Source organism: Orbilia oligospora, assembly GCF_000225545.1.
Source record: "Orbilia oligospora ATCC 24927 unplaced genomic scaffold scaffold00097, whole genome shotgun sequence".
NCBI classification, from domain to species: Eukaryota; Fungi; Ascomycota; class Orbiliomycetes; order Orbiliales; family Orbiliaceae; genus Orbilia; species Orbilia oligospora.
Genome location: NW_011645654.1, coordinates 264,918 through 281,531, shown reverse-complemented (window position 1 = coordinate 281,531; position 16,614 = coordinate 264,918). Strand labels below are relative to the sequence as shown.

The window sequence follows — 16,614 nt, the reverse complement described above, 5'->3', positions numbered from 1 at the left end:
AGATAATTTTTCAAGTAGTTCAGACGAGTCGAAAGCTACCCATTAAGACATCCTGAATACACGGTAAGGTATTTATTAGTTAACGTTGCACTTATTGAATAAAAACGTTAATTATTGTAAATAGATTACTCTAAAAGAACAGATTTCTTACATTATGCCGATTGATATACTTGGTCACAGAATGGAGAGCCAAGTCCGCTCCTAAAGCCAAAGGGTTCTGTATATACGGAGAAAAGAAAGTATTATCTACCAACACCAGTACTCACCGCTGATGAGCCATCTCCACCACTCGCGTGAAATTGATTAACGTGAGGTTGGATTACTCGGACTCTCAATCCATATCAATTTCGTATCTTCCCGAATCTTAAGCGCTTCGGCGAGGTCTCCCTCTAAATCGCTAATATAACTGACAGAGAGTCCATGGGACTTTCCAACTTTATTAAAGTATCGGGCGGTGCCGCTGTATATACCCATCATTGTAATGACGTGACTGTTCGTCGCGAGAGTCTGTAGGACTGCCGTCGTAGCTGCAAGGCCCGAGGAGAACGCTAGACTGTAACTGGCACCCTCGAGTGCAGCTATTCTTACTTGCAGGCTTTCGCAATTCAGGCTTTCGCAATTCGGGTTATTCGATCGTGAGCAGCAGTTTTGACCAAAGGGCTCGTTCACGTCTTTCTGGGCGAATGTAGTGGATAGACATATCTAGGAATAAATTTTATGTAAGCATATTTCTTTCGAAATATGTTTCTGCTGGACGGATCGGTCAATCCCAGTCTAGGCTTGATATTTACGTGCTCGGAGATAGCACCCGTAGTAGTGTCGTGAGATAGTCCGCTTTTGTGGCGAATTCAAACTCTGCGAAAGATTGCTTGGAAATATTGAAACTTCGATCTTCCTGTTGGTGCTGTCACAAATGCATTTCAACCTTATCTCACCAAAAGTTTAGACAGTCTCGAATGAAGGCGCTGATTCTACTGCTGATCCTTTAGCTTTCTAAAGGGTTGGAATGAGCCTGAGAATTCTAAGCACGAATACCACGTAAACGGCAGTACCTAGATCAGTTGTATTTATACATAAAATCCTTTACCCGTCAACCGAGAAGATTTCCTGGATGAAGCTTACAAAGCTCAGAGAGTTCTTTCTATAGACCTATTTAGTCACAATTATTTGACAGAAAGTAGGGCGTACATACTCCCCCGCCCCGCCCTACGGGCCAGCTGGCGTGGCAAAGTTGTCTAGGTAGGTGCCGTGCTTTCCTGCTAGAGTGGGTGTCGGTGTCCCTCGTAATTATGATGCACATAAAGCCAATTGAGCTTTTTGTACAAAACCAACAGAAATTAAATCGGTCTCGCAAGACAATACCAACATCATACATTATTTACTAAATTCTGATCTTAAATTCCAAATCTTAGATCTACAAAAAGATCGATCGACCCGGATTACTCAAGAAAACCCAATTGAACATGCCTCAGCTACCATTATCGCCACCATTAACATCCGCATTGGATCTCATCGGCAATACTCCAATGGTTCAACTCGGTTCCCTACCCAGATCCCTCGGTATTAGAGCCCAAGTATTCGCAAAGCTAGAGTATTATAACGCGGGAGGCTCAGTGAAGGATCGAGTGGGTTTGGCAATGGTAACGGCGGCCGAGAAAGAAGGTCGTTTGAAGCCCGGGGATACGATAATTGAAGCGACGAGTGGAAATACGTAAGACAGACCATCTTAATTGTTAATTCAGCCATCGCGTAGAGGGGCAGGCTTAACTTCGTTATGTTATAGGGGAATTGCATTGGCGCTTATCTCCGCAATCAAGGGGTACAAATGTATCATTACGATCTCTGAAAAAATGTCGGAAGAGAAGATTCTGATTCTGAAATCGTTGGGTGCTACAATTGTCCGGACGCCGGCTGGTGTGCCGATAGAACCACCAGAATCTATCATTAGTGTAGCTAAAAGGCTACAGAAAGGAACCCCTAACTCCCATATCCTCGACCAGTACAGAAATCAAAACAATCCAGAGGCGCACGAGTTAGGTACAGGACCTGAAATATGGGCGCAATGTGAGGGAAAAGTGGATGCTGTTGTTGTCGGTGCAGGTACTGGAGGTACTATAACGGGAATCGGTCGTTGTTTAAAGCGATTGAATGAGAATGTCTACATCGTGGGCGTGGACCCCGTCGGGTCCGTCCTCGCCCAGCCAGAGGAATTGAACGAAATAAAACGAGAATACAAAATCGAAGGGATAGGATACGATTTTGTACCTACAGTCTTGGACCGGAGCATCGCAGATATCTGGCTTAAGACCTCCGATGCAGATTCTTTTAACTATGCGCGAAAATTAATTAAGGAAGAAGGGTTACTTTGTGGAGGTTCGTCCGGTGCTGCATTTGCCGGTCTTGTTGAATTTCTGAAGTCGCGACCTGATTTAAATTGCGAGGGAACGAGGATTGTTTTAATTCTGCCGGATGGGATCAGAAACTACCTAACAAAATTCGTCGATGATAAGTGGATGGAGGTCAATGGATATTTTAACTATATTTAGCTTGAAATCCAAAAGATGTACCTGATGAATACTACGAAATGTAATAGACCTTCGACCTTCAGCTACTGCTAAGCTATGTGTACTAGCCCTGTGGAGCCTGCGCAAAGTCGCTAGTTTTTCATTCCTCGAGCTAACAACCCCCACCCTGTACGTAGCCAAGATTAGCAGTGCTAGGTCAATTCGTTGTAAATTTTATAATGGATAGTGAATATTGACGTATTTCAAGCTTTAAAGAGGTGGTTGACGACGTCAATATCAATGCGGATGAATACTACAGAAATGTTTTAATTCAACAATATATTGGCCAGTCTTGAAATATCAATTGCCTCGTACCCAAACTTTTCCGGAGCTTTTGGAGATAACCAATTACTAAGAAAATCCCAGGAATTTCCCAACCAGGTGTCATCCGGCGCCTTATAGGTCATCCCACGCCCTAAAGAATGTCAAAATGTTCATAGGAGAAAAATAACACATATTGAAGTGTGTTGTCGCGGAGTGTGACGAGAAATCATGGAGAAACCCTCCGTCTCGTCACGTACCAATAGAACGATTTAATATAATGCGCGCATAGCTGCGACTTTCCGAGTGCGAATAGCACACGTGTACAGGTAAGCCCCAGACCCCTTATTTAAGAGGGCTGAACGCCATTGTTGTCAAGGAAATCATTCATGAAGATCATTCTTTTCCTTGCTTCTTTTTCGAGCTATCCCTTCACCAGAGTTCACCACATTATATACACATAATATTCTTTCGTAAATTTATAGATATGTCGCCGTATTGTACAAAATTGTCCAGCTGCGATCGTTTTGCTGAGCTTCCAGCTGAGATAGTGGATCTAATCCTGATGGTAAATAAAGCTATACGCGGCGGATAGCTGCTCCAAGCTCCGGCCGCTCCTATATAGTGCAGGTGGATTTATATTAATAGATTTTGAATCGGCAGAACGTATCGAAGAACGATATAATAGCTCTCCGCTCGACATGTCGATCATATAACAGCTACTTCTCCCATTGTCTCGTTCGCCGCATAGCTAGTGAATCTAGCACGGAGCAAATGCTCAGATACCTACAAAGGGCCATCAAGAACTGTCTTCATGGAGTTCTTGCGTTGCTACTGGCCGAAAAACGAACTTTAGCAGACATGAAGACGGGGTTGAAAGAAACTGCACTACATATGGCAGCGAACGAGAACTGCGCTTTTGCGGCTCGCAGGCTGGTGGATGTCGATGCCAATCTAGAAGCGGTTACGAAGTATGGATGGACCCCGTTGATGGAGGCGAGTCGATTTGGGCACGAAAGTGTCATTAGAATTTTGGTTTCAGCAAAAGCTGCGATAGACTATCAAGGGTTTCATGGTTGGACGGCCTTACATCTTGCGATACGCTTTGGTCACCCGAAAGTTGCACAACTGCTACTTGAAGCGGGAGCAAATCCCAACTTACAGGATAATGATAGGAGCTCTTCTGGATGCGGAAAGGTGAAGGCCTGGGGTGCTATTTGATTCTATGGCAATTTGTTGGCCTTTTTATTTCTCTTCTTCATAGCTCGGGCGTTAATTATAGATCCATCAATTACGTATTTAGATACTAGAACCCTAATATATATAAGCTCAAACTTTCCAATCAAGCCATTTATTTAAATGAAAGAAAATTCGTAAAGGTGCAGAAGTTAAACATTTTAAGAAAATGATATATATATATATATATATATATAGGGATGGCAGGCTCTAGGAAGCCGGCCTCCAAATACTCATCATATCTGTGCCCCGGCCTTGGTCATAAGACCTATCAGGCTTATAGTGTACAAGCCTTGTAAAGGGGCCCTTCAAGTCTGTTCCATCTCTGGTCGCCAACGCTGGTGTAGAAGTCAAAATACCATCCTTACCTTCTGCCAGTAAATTCCAATAAACTCCATCAAGACCCCAAGGCGGCCCAGCAGATTGGTGATCTTTCCATAGCGGGAACTCAAGGCAAACAAGAACTCCTCCCGGTTTGAGAAGATCTTGCATTCTTCTTGCCCAATCGAACCTCATTTCTGGAAGCAAGGCACAGAGGAACTAATCATGGAAGAGTTTAGTATATAGGCTCCCCCACAAGTATGAGAAGAGACGTACGGGACTCACCGTATAATCATATATCAAATCGAATTTATCATCATCCTTTATGCCGCAATTTGTTTCCCAATTTTTCTGAAAGAAATCCCCCAGAACAAAATTCGCACTTCCACGAACATATTCCGACCTTTTCTCGCCATAAAAGCTCGGGTCGGGGGATTCGAGTTGGCTCTCAGCGTATTCCTTAGCAATATCCACGACTTTGGATGAAACTTCTAGACCGTAAGCATCAAAGCCGTGTAGGGCTAGCATTATGACTTCGTAGCCTCTTCCGCATCCCTTTATCTGTTTTATTAATTTGGGGTCCGGAATATTAATGAAGAATATTAGAAGGATACTTACCGGTACTAAAGCCTTAAGACGACAACAACGATCATCTTTCTTCATGTCGTGAAATATGTTTCGGCCATAGCACTCAACGAAGTCAATTAGTGCTGGCGAGGGTTTACCGCGATCCCAAAGGTCGCTTTCGTCGGTTTCCCAAAGACTTGACCATCCATCACTTTGATCCTTGCGCAGTCTAATTTGATTATTATTGTTATTATTATTAGCATACAGGATACTAAGATTTACCAACTCGAGTATTCGTCCGATAAATTTCTACCTGTCTTGAAAGTGATTCAAAAGGCGACCAGGTTCTGACATATTTTTCGCAGAAAGCCTTGGAAAAATAGTGGTTGAGGAGAATTTCCGGATGAGATATAAAGACCTAAATCTCAGGATTGTAGCCCTGAAATAGACAAGGTGCATGTGTATGTATGTAAATTTGAATATATTTTATCGTATGCATACAGCCTCTAGGTTGGCGGGGTGCACGCGCATGATATAGATGGTCCCTAGCGGGTCCTCATATATTATTCTTGGTTCGCTTAAAAAATGGTAGGGCGCGAGACTACATATGAATAAAAGATTCAACATTAGGGTTACCAATCAATCAGATCTAGATTCTTTGTTATGGCCCCTGTCATATAAGCTAATAAATCCAAGATCATAGATATTAGTTGATCGAAAAGGGTAGGTTGCGATAGAATGGAAGTGATTTGATATATTTTTGCGCACGGTTAGGCTTTTAACTAAATTAGACGCACCGATGTATATGTATTCCAATGGAGCGAAAGCAGAAATCTGCCCCAATTCAAAGACTTTTAGATTCCACCCTGATAATTTGTCAAAACTAAGATTTCTTTGAGTGCCGTATAAAAGTTCGCTAACGGGGGCACTATCAGTCTCATAACTAAACCAGAATGATAGCCTCCCGACTATGCCAATTGTCAATTTAGTTTTCGCGACAGTAGTATATTATAATAGTAATTGGTCCTTTACACGGTTATAGGTTAAGGTGAAATAGCGATATAGTAGCATTATTGTATTCTGAAATAGCGTTTAGGTGACCTATCGGCATTGATTCATGCAACTCGATTCAGCTCCTTACTGATAGAGTTTACTATGAAATATTTTAGATATTGAACAACGTCACCAAAAAAACGACGATACTTACAAGAATTCTTTTGACACTTTCGACAATTTCGAAATCAAGCTAATCTAGGTACATAATGTTGAGATTTCACCAACCTGCCTTTAATACATAAAAAACATATATATAAGTAGCATATATCGTAACATCTGGTTCATCGGCATGGACAATCTTTAGGAAGATATATGACTCCATCAATGGCAACCTTCCCATCGGCCTTTTTACAAAGCTTGCATAAATTTCCATCATAGACGTAGCCATTAGCCACTGTTGTCATCGGGGTTAACGTTGGCATAAAATCTGTTTTCAAAATTGAAGTCGGAGTTGGAGTCGAGGGAACCGGTCCCGAGGTCAACCCCAGCACATCGCATCGAGTTATAGTTACAGAGACTGTTTCAACAGCCTTCTGTGGGGCAGCTTGCTTCGAAAATACGGGAAATAAAACACTAGCTATTGTACGAAGCTCAGGTTGTCCGTTTGTCGGCGTACCTTTATTGCAGACGAAGAGTACTTTGATAGGAAACGGAGCTTCGGGACCTTTTGCGGGACTCATTTGGCCATTCCAGACGACTAGCGGATTGGTTGATGAGTGGTGACTAGGGCCGCGAGCGTATCCCAAATAATCCAATTTTCTTTTCGCTCCGATAACCGTCAAGTTACCGTCGGCCAAAAAGTTCGCAAGGATTCCAGAGATCATTGGTGCAGCTATGAAAAGAACCCGAGTCCGGAGTTAGCTACTTATCAAAATCGTCTAGGAAGAAAATGCTATTCGAATATCTACATTGAGCATTTTTTGAGCTTAATACCTAAAGAATTTCCAGATAGCATACCGACCCCTCCGTCTTTCAGACCGGTAATAACCTTAGGATTGTTCTTATCCTTTATCACCTTGACCAACGCCGACCTAAGAAAATTTGCTGGTGCATATGTCGCTGGTACCCTCAGTTCTAGATCTATTTTTCCCCCTATTTCGTCGACTCCACTCACAAGAATTGCATTTGGGAATTTATTCTTCCATCCGTACACGATGTTGTGAGGCCACCAAGACCGAGGTTCGTCCTGTGTACCGATGATAAGTCAACCAGCGTTTAAAATCATGTTACGAATATCTAAGATCCTAAGCCTTGTAACTAAACTTACCTCATCATTCGGATTAGCAATGACGAGTAAAGCGTCTTTCCTTGCCCCAAACCTAAGCATGGTTGTATTCAACTGCGTATGAAGCTGTGCGTAAGTATCATATTGCTCAGTTGGCCAGAGATTTGAAGCGTTCACATAGTATCCCAGAGTTGTAGTGATAATAAATCTGGGAGGGATAATTTCGCCTCTTTTTTTTGCTATTGTGGCTCTTCGCTCCATATCATCGAGCACTCTTTGGTACATGACAATCATGTCTTGGAGAGCAGTTAGGCCGTCTTGTCCCCAACTCAGTACCGGTACAGCAATAACGTTTGCATAACGAGCCGTTCCAGTGTTCCAGCCAATGATTTTGCTTAACACAGCCGTTCCGTGGCTGGGATCTATAAGGAGTGCAGAGTTGTGTTTTGGATTTCGATCTCTAGGAAGGAATTCTATTAGAGGATTGTGGCGAAACTCCTATGTATATGTGTATATATAAAACAATGATTAGTAAAACGATTCAAAAACCCTTCAGCTTCGCTTCATAGTCAACAATCCTAAAATGAAGACTTCAGTATATCTCGCCCAAATCTGAAGTAGTATCTCCTCAACCTAGCTATCTCATTTATTCTGGCCTTTACTATGGGGTAAGCGAAAACCGTATCGCCGTAATTTATAAAAAGAATGTAGCGGGCGAGAGACCTCAGCTTTGCCAGTTCACCAGAAAACCTACATTATGGTCCACCAAAAAGGACTGGTCTACAACATAGATAAATGTATGATTACTCCTCCCCTCAGTCCTTTCATAATAATACTCTTCAGTATAAGGCTGGCCCGGTGGTTGAGATATCATACGAAATCCCCAATCTGGTTCCAGCCGAAGTAGCGTGCCCGCGGGTATTTGCTCATTCCGAAAGGCACGCTTTTGCCTGGATGTCGTATAATTCAGATGGGTGATTCCAGAAGAGGCGCCTTCGCCGCCATCCTTTTTAAATAGAAAACTTTCATTTGAATATGATGAACGTATATCTTTGGATTTCCTGTTTGTCAAAGAGCTTGTGGTTATTGGGAAAAATTCAATGTGCCCGGGAAAGAGTGGAATCCGTTTTTTAGGACTATTTTCGGTGGCTTTAAGGTTACATTGGGCCTCAGCAGTTGTATTCCGGCTTTGGCGGGGGGGGGGGGGGGGGGGTGATGGGCGCATGGACAACTGAAATCCCAAGAGTAAAACGGGTAGGGCAGCTAAAACCCACCAGAACAGCTTCAGGGCGTATCTACGGCCTTTTCGCATGCTGGGCCTGTATTTCTCTTCGAAATTTCTTAAAATTTAAGCAATCCTTGAATCGGTTTCCACCGGGGGTATCTAGGATCTTTAAATCACCATAAGCAAAGAAAACTTTTGAATTAGAGAAAGCAGAAAGCTGGTCGGTATTTAAAACGTACAAAGAGGGCGGAAATTAGTAGTCAAAAGACTATAAGGATATGAATAAATGAATAAACGCTACGTACTCTCTAGTAATATAGTAGTAGGAATTTGGATCAAGAACTAAATTGGGCTACTAGACGACCCTAAAGACTTCTAACCCTCTTTATAGACCGGCTAGCTTTAATAGCCATAAAACACCGTACATATCTCAATCTGAATAAACGGCCGGTCATCTCTTATGCATCAATTCCTGCTAGTCCTTCACTATCATAACTTGCATATTCATACATCTACGCATGTGAAACCAAACTAAGCATCTTAAGTCTCCTGTGTATCATCTCTATCACGTCGTATCAATATTAGACTGGCGGCTAATGGCTCCCCTCTATGAACCTTATAATTAAGTAGTTTACGTGTCCAAAAATTATCATTATAGATGGTAACTCCGGTCCAAAATTAATGGCACTGTACACTTCCCGCCTATTTAATTCTAACATAGCTAACTAACAAACCAACTACACACATTACTCGAAAAATTTAATCCCCAAACAGCTAGATTAGCCTCGAAACTACAACAGCCGAGCAAAGCACAAGTTGTTTAGTGTCGAGACTGACCTAGATCATATGAACAATGCAATATATGCAATATCAAAATCCAACATGTTAACAAGAAGACGTAACAATTGTTAACAATGCGATGGCAAAACATCCGCGTGCAAGCACTTACTAATTCAAACCCAAACAACATAGCCCACCTTCAATCAACAATGTCAAGAGAAACTATTGTTTGATATGAGTATATAGTTTTAGGAACACGCCGTGTATGCCCATATGGATCAAACCTCCCGTACGTCCTAATCCGGGCCACTATTAATATTAATATATTACGCCAATGAAATTCGGGAATTCAATCCTGTTGTGACCCTCTCAGGTGACGGGTAGCCTGATTTGCAAGACAGCCGCAGCCAAGCATATCATGAAGTCCATGAAATCAATTGTAACCTCACAAGCGCACGGCCCCGTCATAATCTATGCACAAAAATATCTAGCAGACCTTCGAGCAAAAAACGTCAAAAACCTTTTTTTGTTAAGGAGAGTAAGATAAACCCGGAAACTAAAAGTACACACGCGAACCATGAAGAAAAATAGATGTCCCCCGTGTATAAATATAGAATGGAAAATAAGATACGACACACTGTCTGGGAAAGATAAGGAATAGACGTATACGCATTAGGTAATGCAAAAGAAAAATGCCATTACCCCCCCAGATCTCATCTCATCTCTCATCCTCGCCTTCACCATGATATATATGCACAAAAAAGAGTAAACGAGAACGCCACCTTGAAAAAAAAGGAGGAAAGAGAAAAAAAAAAGGTCATAAAACAGAAACTTGCATGATTATCGTCAACCAATCTCACTAGTCAAAACATCACCATAGCTGATGTCCCTTGTGTCCTCTTCCGCCTTTGCCCTCGCCTTACTAATCCTCAACAGCCGATCCATCTCCTCAATATCCTCCACAACCTCCTTAACCACTTCCTTTGCCTCCCTCAAAATCTTATTCCGATCCCAGTCCGCCCTATACTGCCACACCAAATCCATTATCGCCGCATTCACCTGCTCCAGTTGTTCGATTGTGTAATCATGCGAAGTCTGAACCAGGTATCTGTGGAAATTGCCCAACTCTTCTTCGTCAAGCTGAAGTGGTGGATCAGGGTCAGGGGTTGGTGGACGTCGAATGATTGGTGGGGCGGATGATGAAGGTGAAGGTCCCGCTCCGGCGAGCTCAGCCATTCTAGCGGCTGTAGCGGCCTGCCGAATCGCGAGAGCGGCAAGCGGTGACTGCTGCGAGCCGTTTGTGGCCTGTGTGCTCCTCAGATCTGGTCCAAAGGCGAACTGACTAGGTACGCTTCCATCAGAGGATGCAACTGCTGTTCCACAAAAAACTAATAATTAGCCTATGATACCAACGCAACTTGGTTGTAATTGTATCAGAAATAATGGAAGAGGTACATACGCTGTGTATCCGGCAACTGACTATCTCCAATCTCAATCGGATGCTCATAGCCCGTGGTTGTCGATGCGTGCCGCATAAGGTGCTGGGTCCTCGCACTATTCGTACTTCCCAAGCTTGCCATGTCGCTACCAAACTGATAAGGTCTTGCAGGTGGTGTGTCCTGCGGAACATCGGTAGTTCTTCCACCGCTACTGCTAGAAGCGGGATGACTACCTTGACTAGGTCGCGTAGCATTACTATTTTCCTTTCCACCAGAAGTCGTAGAGCTGGCGTTCAGCGTGTTTTGCTCGAACTGCGACTGGGTGGTACTAACTACCACAGCCGACGAGTACTTGCCTCCACCGGCTCCGCTTCTTTGTGTGTTAGCTACGGAGGAAACCATTGTCGAATGTTGGGTACCGTGGACCAAAGTTGCTGATGGTTGCGGTTGTCCAACATGGCTTTCTGGGGGGATGCTCTGAGCTGCTGTCTTAAAGGTGCTGCTGACGTTACTATCTGACGCAGCTGGACCTGGCGTGGCACTTGAAATCGCGGTTGCGGCTCTCGTACTTCCACCAACAGCAATATCGCTCATAACCGCATCTCCATCGCTATCCTTAGCCCCTGCCTCGCTCGCGGCGATGTACCCATTAGAATTAGAACTCTGTTCTGCATGTTCCTCCGCTAGTGGCGGCATCAAAGGAGGTAGAAGGGGTGGCATCATCATTTGAGCTTGCTGATACTGTGCTGCTGGTGTATGCAGAGTAAACACACGTCTTGTATCTGTGGTGCTCGGACCAGCCTGAGCAGGTGTTTCCAGTGCAGAAGGCTCGGCCCTGGGAGTACTCTCCTCTCCGCTTTCGGTAATAGCAGCAAGGGTACCTCTGATACCGCCACTCTTGCCTTCTTCATCCTTCTTTAGTCTCCTAGCCTCCGCTCTATTCCATACATCCTGCCACCCGGCAACCCACTGAGGGTTCTCCTTCTCCAAATCAAAGATCGAGATTTCGACATTTGTCATCATCTCACTACCCAATAGGAGTGCAGATCTATCTCCGCTAGCTTGACAATCCAACATCAAATACTGGATATCTTGCACAAACTGGCTGGGCTTCACATAATACCCATTAAAGACACGCTCTTCAATAACTTCTAAATCTAGGTTGTAGAACCTCTTATCCTTGTGAATATCAAGGATCATATCGGTTCCCTCGCTATCCTTGACAAGCTGAAGATCGGTGACTGGAGGAATATCACTGGCTACCACGTCGTCATTAAATTCCGGTCTGCCGAGTTGTTCCAACCGTTCCTGAGGAATGAAAGGTCGTTTGAACCGTTTATATTTGACTTTGAGCATATCGATGATGGGCATGAGCCGGACTTTCAATTGGTGGATGTAATATTTGTCAGCTTGCTTTTGGGACTTAGTCTCCTCTTTAGTCTGAACTTTTGGTGGTGGTGGTGGTGCCAGAGGCAGTTGTTCAATCTTGCGTTTTGGACGCATAGTAGGGTCTGGGAAATCTCTCGGGCTCTTCCTAATAAACCCTATTACGCGCTTAAAGAACTCCTCTCGTTGTACCTAATCACAAGCTCATCAGCTATCTAGACCTCAAGGCAATGGGGTAGCTATACTTACTGCCTGGGCCTTTAGTATGGGTACTCGACACTTTCTGGAATACCCGAACAAATCCCGAACAATAGTTGCACTGATCTCGCTGATCTCAGCGCTAGTAACTCCAACAATCAATATCCTCTCAGAACTTCCGATGCTTCCAACAAGGTGCAGGAAGGTCATAAGAACATCATTCGAAACAGCTTGGAACCAATTCTCAAGATCAGGTATATAGAGGACACTGGGCTTGTGCCTTCTAAGCTCCGTAAAAATCTGAATAAGAGTCGCTTCCGCGTTCTTGGCAGGGTCTCCCATTAGGACGGGGAGGTTGACTGTTTGGACGTGAGCTCCTTCAAATTGGTGCAGCAAAGCGGCACCGAGGTATCCCTGCCCCATCCCCTGTGGCCCATGAACCAAAAGTCTAGGTTTGAAGACTCTCGTGTTCTCGAAGTCCTTCAACATCTTCTCCCTGCCGAAGCCGCCATCCGCATCGGTATAAGGCTCATATTCAGCTTCTTGTAATGCAGTTTGCTTCTTCTTCTCTGGGAATATCTGATTAAGTTTATCTTTGATGATGTCAAGTGTCGGCGTGAGTAATGGAGCAATATGCTCAGGCAAAGGAGCAGCACCGGAAGTAGAAGATCTCTCGCTAGAAGGCACAATCTTTTCCACCGAAATCATGAAATCACGTGCATTGACTTCGATCTTTTTGGGATCGATCAAGAATTTCTTGTCAGTATCCTTGTAAATCTGCGGATACTGTCTCTGCACGGCATTCAACGCAGCTTCTGTGCAAAGGGCTCGGAGATCAGCACCACCGTACCCCTTGGTTATACTGGCCAGCTCGCTCTTGAAGGCGTCAGAAAGAGGTGGGCTCCAGCCTGCCGTGTGGATGTCGATGATAGATCGGCGGGAAACTTTGTCTGGCAATGGAAAGTAGAACTCTCTATCAAACCGGCCAGGGCGTCGGAGAGCGGGATCAATAGAGTCAGGCCTGTTAGTCGCGCCAATAATAATGACTTGACCGCGGCCATCCATGCCATCCATTAGAGCCAAAAGGGTAGAAACGATAGAGGCGTGGATTTGGTCCTGTTTGCTGGATCTGACAGGTGCGAGACCTTATAACGGAATGTTGGTAAGTTTCGAGAACTAACTAGATATGTAGAAAATTATAATAGAAGGTGAGAGCCTTACCATCAATTTCATCAAAAAAGATAATACTAGGTGCGTTCTTCCTCGCATCCGCAAACAACAGCCTGATCTGCCTTTCCGCCTCACCAACCCACTTACTAAGAATATCCGCACCTTTCCTCATGTAGAAAGTAATCTGTTTGCCGTTCGCACTACAGGAGTTCGCAAGTGCTCTGGCAAGCAATGTTTTACCAGTACCTGGGGGGCCGTGGAACAGCACACCACGTGGTGGCGTTAACCCGAGACCCTGGAATATCTCAGGGTACATTAAAGGCAACGCCACCATCTCTTTCAACTGATTGATATGCTCTCCCAGTCCTCCGACCTTGGAAAAGTCCACATTAGGGTCAATACCAATAGGATCGGCATCAGCAAGATTTTGCTTTTGGTGAGGTGTAATCTTGCCCATATCCATGGGGGTACCATGTGCCCCCATCCCTCCAGCACGAGAGATAGAATCGCGTTTACCACCAGAGCCAATAAGCGGAGCAATCGCATCCGTACCTCCTGTGGGCATCATTTGGATATCGTCATCACTACTATCGGAATCATTAAATCCGAGGTTGCGATCAGAATTAAGAATAGATCGTTCTTGGCCAATGCCTCCAAAGATGCCCAAGGTGTTGAAGAGTGGTCGAGCGCCGGGGCCACCGTTCTTGCCTCTCCTCCCATTCTTCTTACCGATAATAGTCGGCGGTGGAGAACCATCATCATCAATGATAAAATTTTCCTCAGGTCGAAAGACTCTATAGTCTACGGGTTTCTCTGCCGCTCGGCGGGGTCTTCTATTTTGACTAGAATCTTCTTCAACGTGGCGGTATAGGTTTTCGCGCCGTGTCCGCTTGCGCTCTTTTCCGAGATCACGGGCTTCCTCTGCCAACTCATCTAGATCAAGATCCGGGGGGTCAGTGGACATCTGGCTGCGTCGTCGCTTCTTCTGCGAAGCGGCTCGGGTACGACGGCCCCTATTATCATTCCCATAGTCGTCGTCATCGTCCTGCGGCTCAGGCCGGTCGCTATCCGAATCCTCAGGCTCAGGCCCTTCCTCACCATCATCCTCCTCATATTCATCGTCGCTGTCCTTACTGCTACGCTTAGACTTACGAGAAGGTTGCTTTTTAGGAGTAGCAAAATTTGATGGAGGGGTGAGTTGTCGCTTAGCCGCAGATCTGGTCCGACGGCCAATAACCGGTTCATCGTCATCATCATCGTCTTCCATATTGATGTCCGCGATATCACCTCTGACTTGGGCATCTTCTTCATCATCCCCGTCGTCAGGAAAGATACCGGTCTCGACGGCTTCCTTCTTCAGAGCAACGTCTCCCCCATCTTCGTTGTTGCCTACAGAATTTAAGTCATCGGTAAGCCAAAACACGCTGATAAAATAATATGATCTAGGGAACTAATAATTATATTCATACCAAGGTGGAAAGTCCCATCTTTGTCTGCTGACCCAGAGCCGTTACCGTTGGTCAGCTTGGCAGAAGAATGCTGTGTCGATTCTTCTGTTATGCGAGACATCGCAAGAGCATTAGGAACAGCGGGTTCCACTTCCATATCCGAAGGAGCATCAACACTTCCCGCTTCTTCACTGCCAGCTCTGCTTGTGGCGCGAGTGACCCTCCTAGGGCGGCCAGGGGCTGCCGAGGGACCCTTGTTCCCTGTTGTCGGACGACTAACACTACGCGACCGTCTATTTCGACCAGTAGGTGACTGAGTGAGCTCCCGGGATTTCCCACGTGTACGTGCTGGAAGCTCATCCCCAGTGTTCTCGGGTGGTAAAGAGGCTAGGCGAGAGGATCTTCGCTGCAGCGGAGGGGCAGCGGCAGCGGCAGCGGCAGCAGCGGAAGAGGCACTTCCTTTTCGAGGCATTTCGTTTTGTTGTAGCGCGGCAAGTTTAGATTTGTCGACGTGAAGTGTAACTAGAAGAGACTTTTTCTGATGTTCCGTCTCGTCGTCAGTGGGCGGGACACTAACTTCGTCCTCGTCACGGATAACCGGGCGCCTAAGGCCACGCCTTGAAGCAGCGGGAGCTTTCTTAGGGGCCTGCTTTTGGGCCGTTTTACCACCTTTGGCCTTGCGGTTTCTCGGTTTGACGTCTTCGTCGGTAAACGTAGCCTCTTCCTCTTCCTCGCCTGAGAAGCGTGGTTCCTCTCCTTCCGAACCAGAAGAAGACGACTCTCGATAGTTTGCTGTATTGTTCTTGACTGCTCTTCTGGCCGGGCGTCCAGCAGCGTTCATCTCAAGCTCGTCTTCGTCTTCAGAGCTAGAAGGACTGGTCCAGGAGCCTCTACTAAGGTTCCCTTCGTCGTCTTCTTCGTCGTACTCTTCGCGTTTCTTGCGAGACTTAGACCTCTTCGAGGGATTGGTGGAACCTTTTTTAGGAGTCCGAGTTTGTCTTTTGGATGGTGAGGCGTGAGAAGCCTTCGGGTCGAAATCGGAGTCCTGAGAATCCTCCCCGAGGGTCTCTGGGTCAACAGCGAGACTTGTGATACTTGGGCCCTTTCGATTACGACTTGGCATCGTTAGGTGGAGGGGCAGTAGGGATGGTGGGGGGCAACTAGGTGGCGATGATTTCTGGGACCATCGAGCGCGACCTAGACAGAAAAAGGAAAAAGAAGAAGGTTAGACAAAGCCAAGGTCATATCATGATAGAGAGAAAGAGCATTATAAAATGTATACTTTTTAAAAAAAAATAACAGTAATAATAATTATTATTCTGGTCGTCGGCTTTTCGATATTGAATATCGATAGTGGTATGTCGTCCCTAGAGATGCCTAGATATTCCAATTATGATTTTGGTGTGGTGTTGGGTTTGGTATAGTATATAAGGGAGGCGCAAAGAATCCAGCTAATTTCAGTGGAAACGTAAAAATAAAATAAAATATCACCAACAGAAAGACTAGAAACTCGGATCAAGAGAAAGAAGTAATAACAGCAAAGAATATCAAGAAACAGAGAGAGAGAGAGAAGGAGGACAGTAAGGTATTTTTAGGAATTGAGTATTGTTTGTTGGGGAAGGACGCGAGAAGTGGGATGTGGACGCGGATAGGACGTTGGATTTTAACGGACAGTCAGACCCGACTGAAGGGGAAAAACAGGGCCGTCAGACGTGTAGAGAAAGGTTTAAACCTGACC

General features: G+C 45.0%; 5 protein-coding genes across 5 annotated transcripts; 2 read left to right on the top strand and 3 right to left on the bottom strand.

Annotated features, from left to right (window-relative positions):
- Positions 1-1,463: 1,463 nt before the first annotated feature.
- On the top strand, positions 1,464-2,546 carry AOL_s00097g64 (uncharacterized protein; the record flags this gene model as incomplete). The annotated part of the gene is made up of 2 exons (XM_011125897.1): positions 1,464-1,711; positions 1,784-2,546. 2 exons carry the CDS (start codon positions 1,464-1,466, stop codon positions 2,544-2,546), a joined length of 1,011 nt encoding a protein of 336 aa, XP_011124199.1.
- A 1,053-nt stretch (positions 2,547-3,599) lies between these two features.
- On the top strand, positions 3,600-4,046 carry AOL_s00097g63 (uncharacterized protein; the record flags this gene model as incomplete). The annotated part of the gene is made up of 1 exon (XM_011125896.1): positions 3,600-4,046. The coding sequence occupies one exon, from the start codon at positions 3,600-3,602 to the stop codon at positions 4,044-4,046; it is 447 nt and encodes a 148-aa protein (XP_011124198.1).
- A 225-nt stretch (positions 4,047-4,271) lies between these two features.
- Positions 4,272-5,303, bottom strand: AOL_s00097g62 (uncharacterized protein; the record flags this gene model as incomplete). The annotated part of the gene is made up of 4 exons (XM_011125895.1): positions 4,272-4,601; positions 4,668-4,943; positions 5,001-5,178; positions 5,263-5,303. 4 exons carry the CDS (start codon positions 5,301-5,303, stop codon positions 4,272-4,274), a joined length of 825 nt encoding a protein of 274 aa, XP_011124197.1.
- A 983-nt stretch (positions 5,304-6,286) lies between these two features.
- AOL_s00097g61 (uncharacterized protein) lies at positions 6,287-8,542 on the bottom strand (the record flags this gene model as incomplete). The annotated part of the gene is made up of 4 exons (XM_011125894.1): positions 6,287-6,837; positions 6,963-7,191; positions 7,273-7,728; positions 7,985-8,542. 4 exons carry the CDS (start codon positions 8,540-8,542, stop codon positions 6,287-6,289), a joined length of 1,794 nt encoding a protein of 597 aa, XP_011124196.1.
- Positions 8,543-10,081: 1,539 nt separating this feature from the next.
- On the bottom strand, positions 10,082-15,999 carry AOL_s00097g60 (uncharacterized protein; the record flags this gene model as incomplete). The annotated part of the gene is made up of 5 exons (XM_011125893.1): positions 10,082-10,608; positions 10,695-12,252; positions 12,310-13,403; positions 13,480-14,817; positions 14,898-15,999. 5 exons carry the CDS (start codon positions 15,997-15,999, stop codon positions 10,082-10,084), a joined length of 5,619 nt encoding a protein of 1,872 aa, XP_011124195.1.
- Between the last annotated feature and the right edge of the window lie 615 nt (positions 16,000-16,614).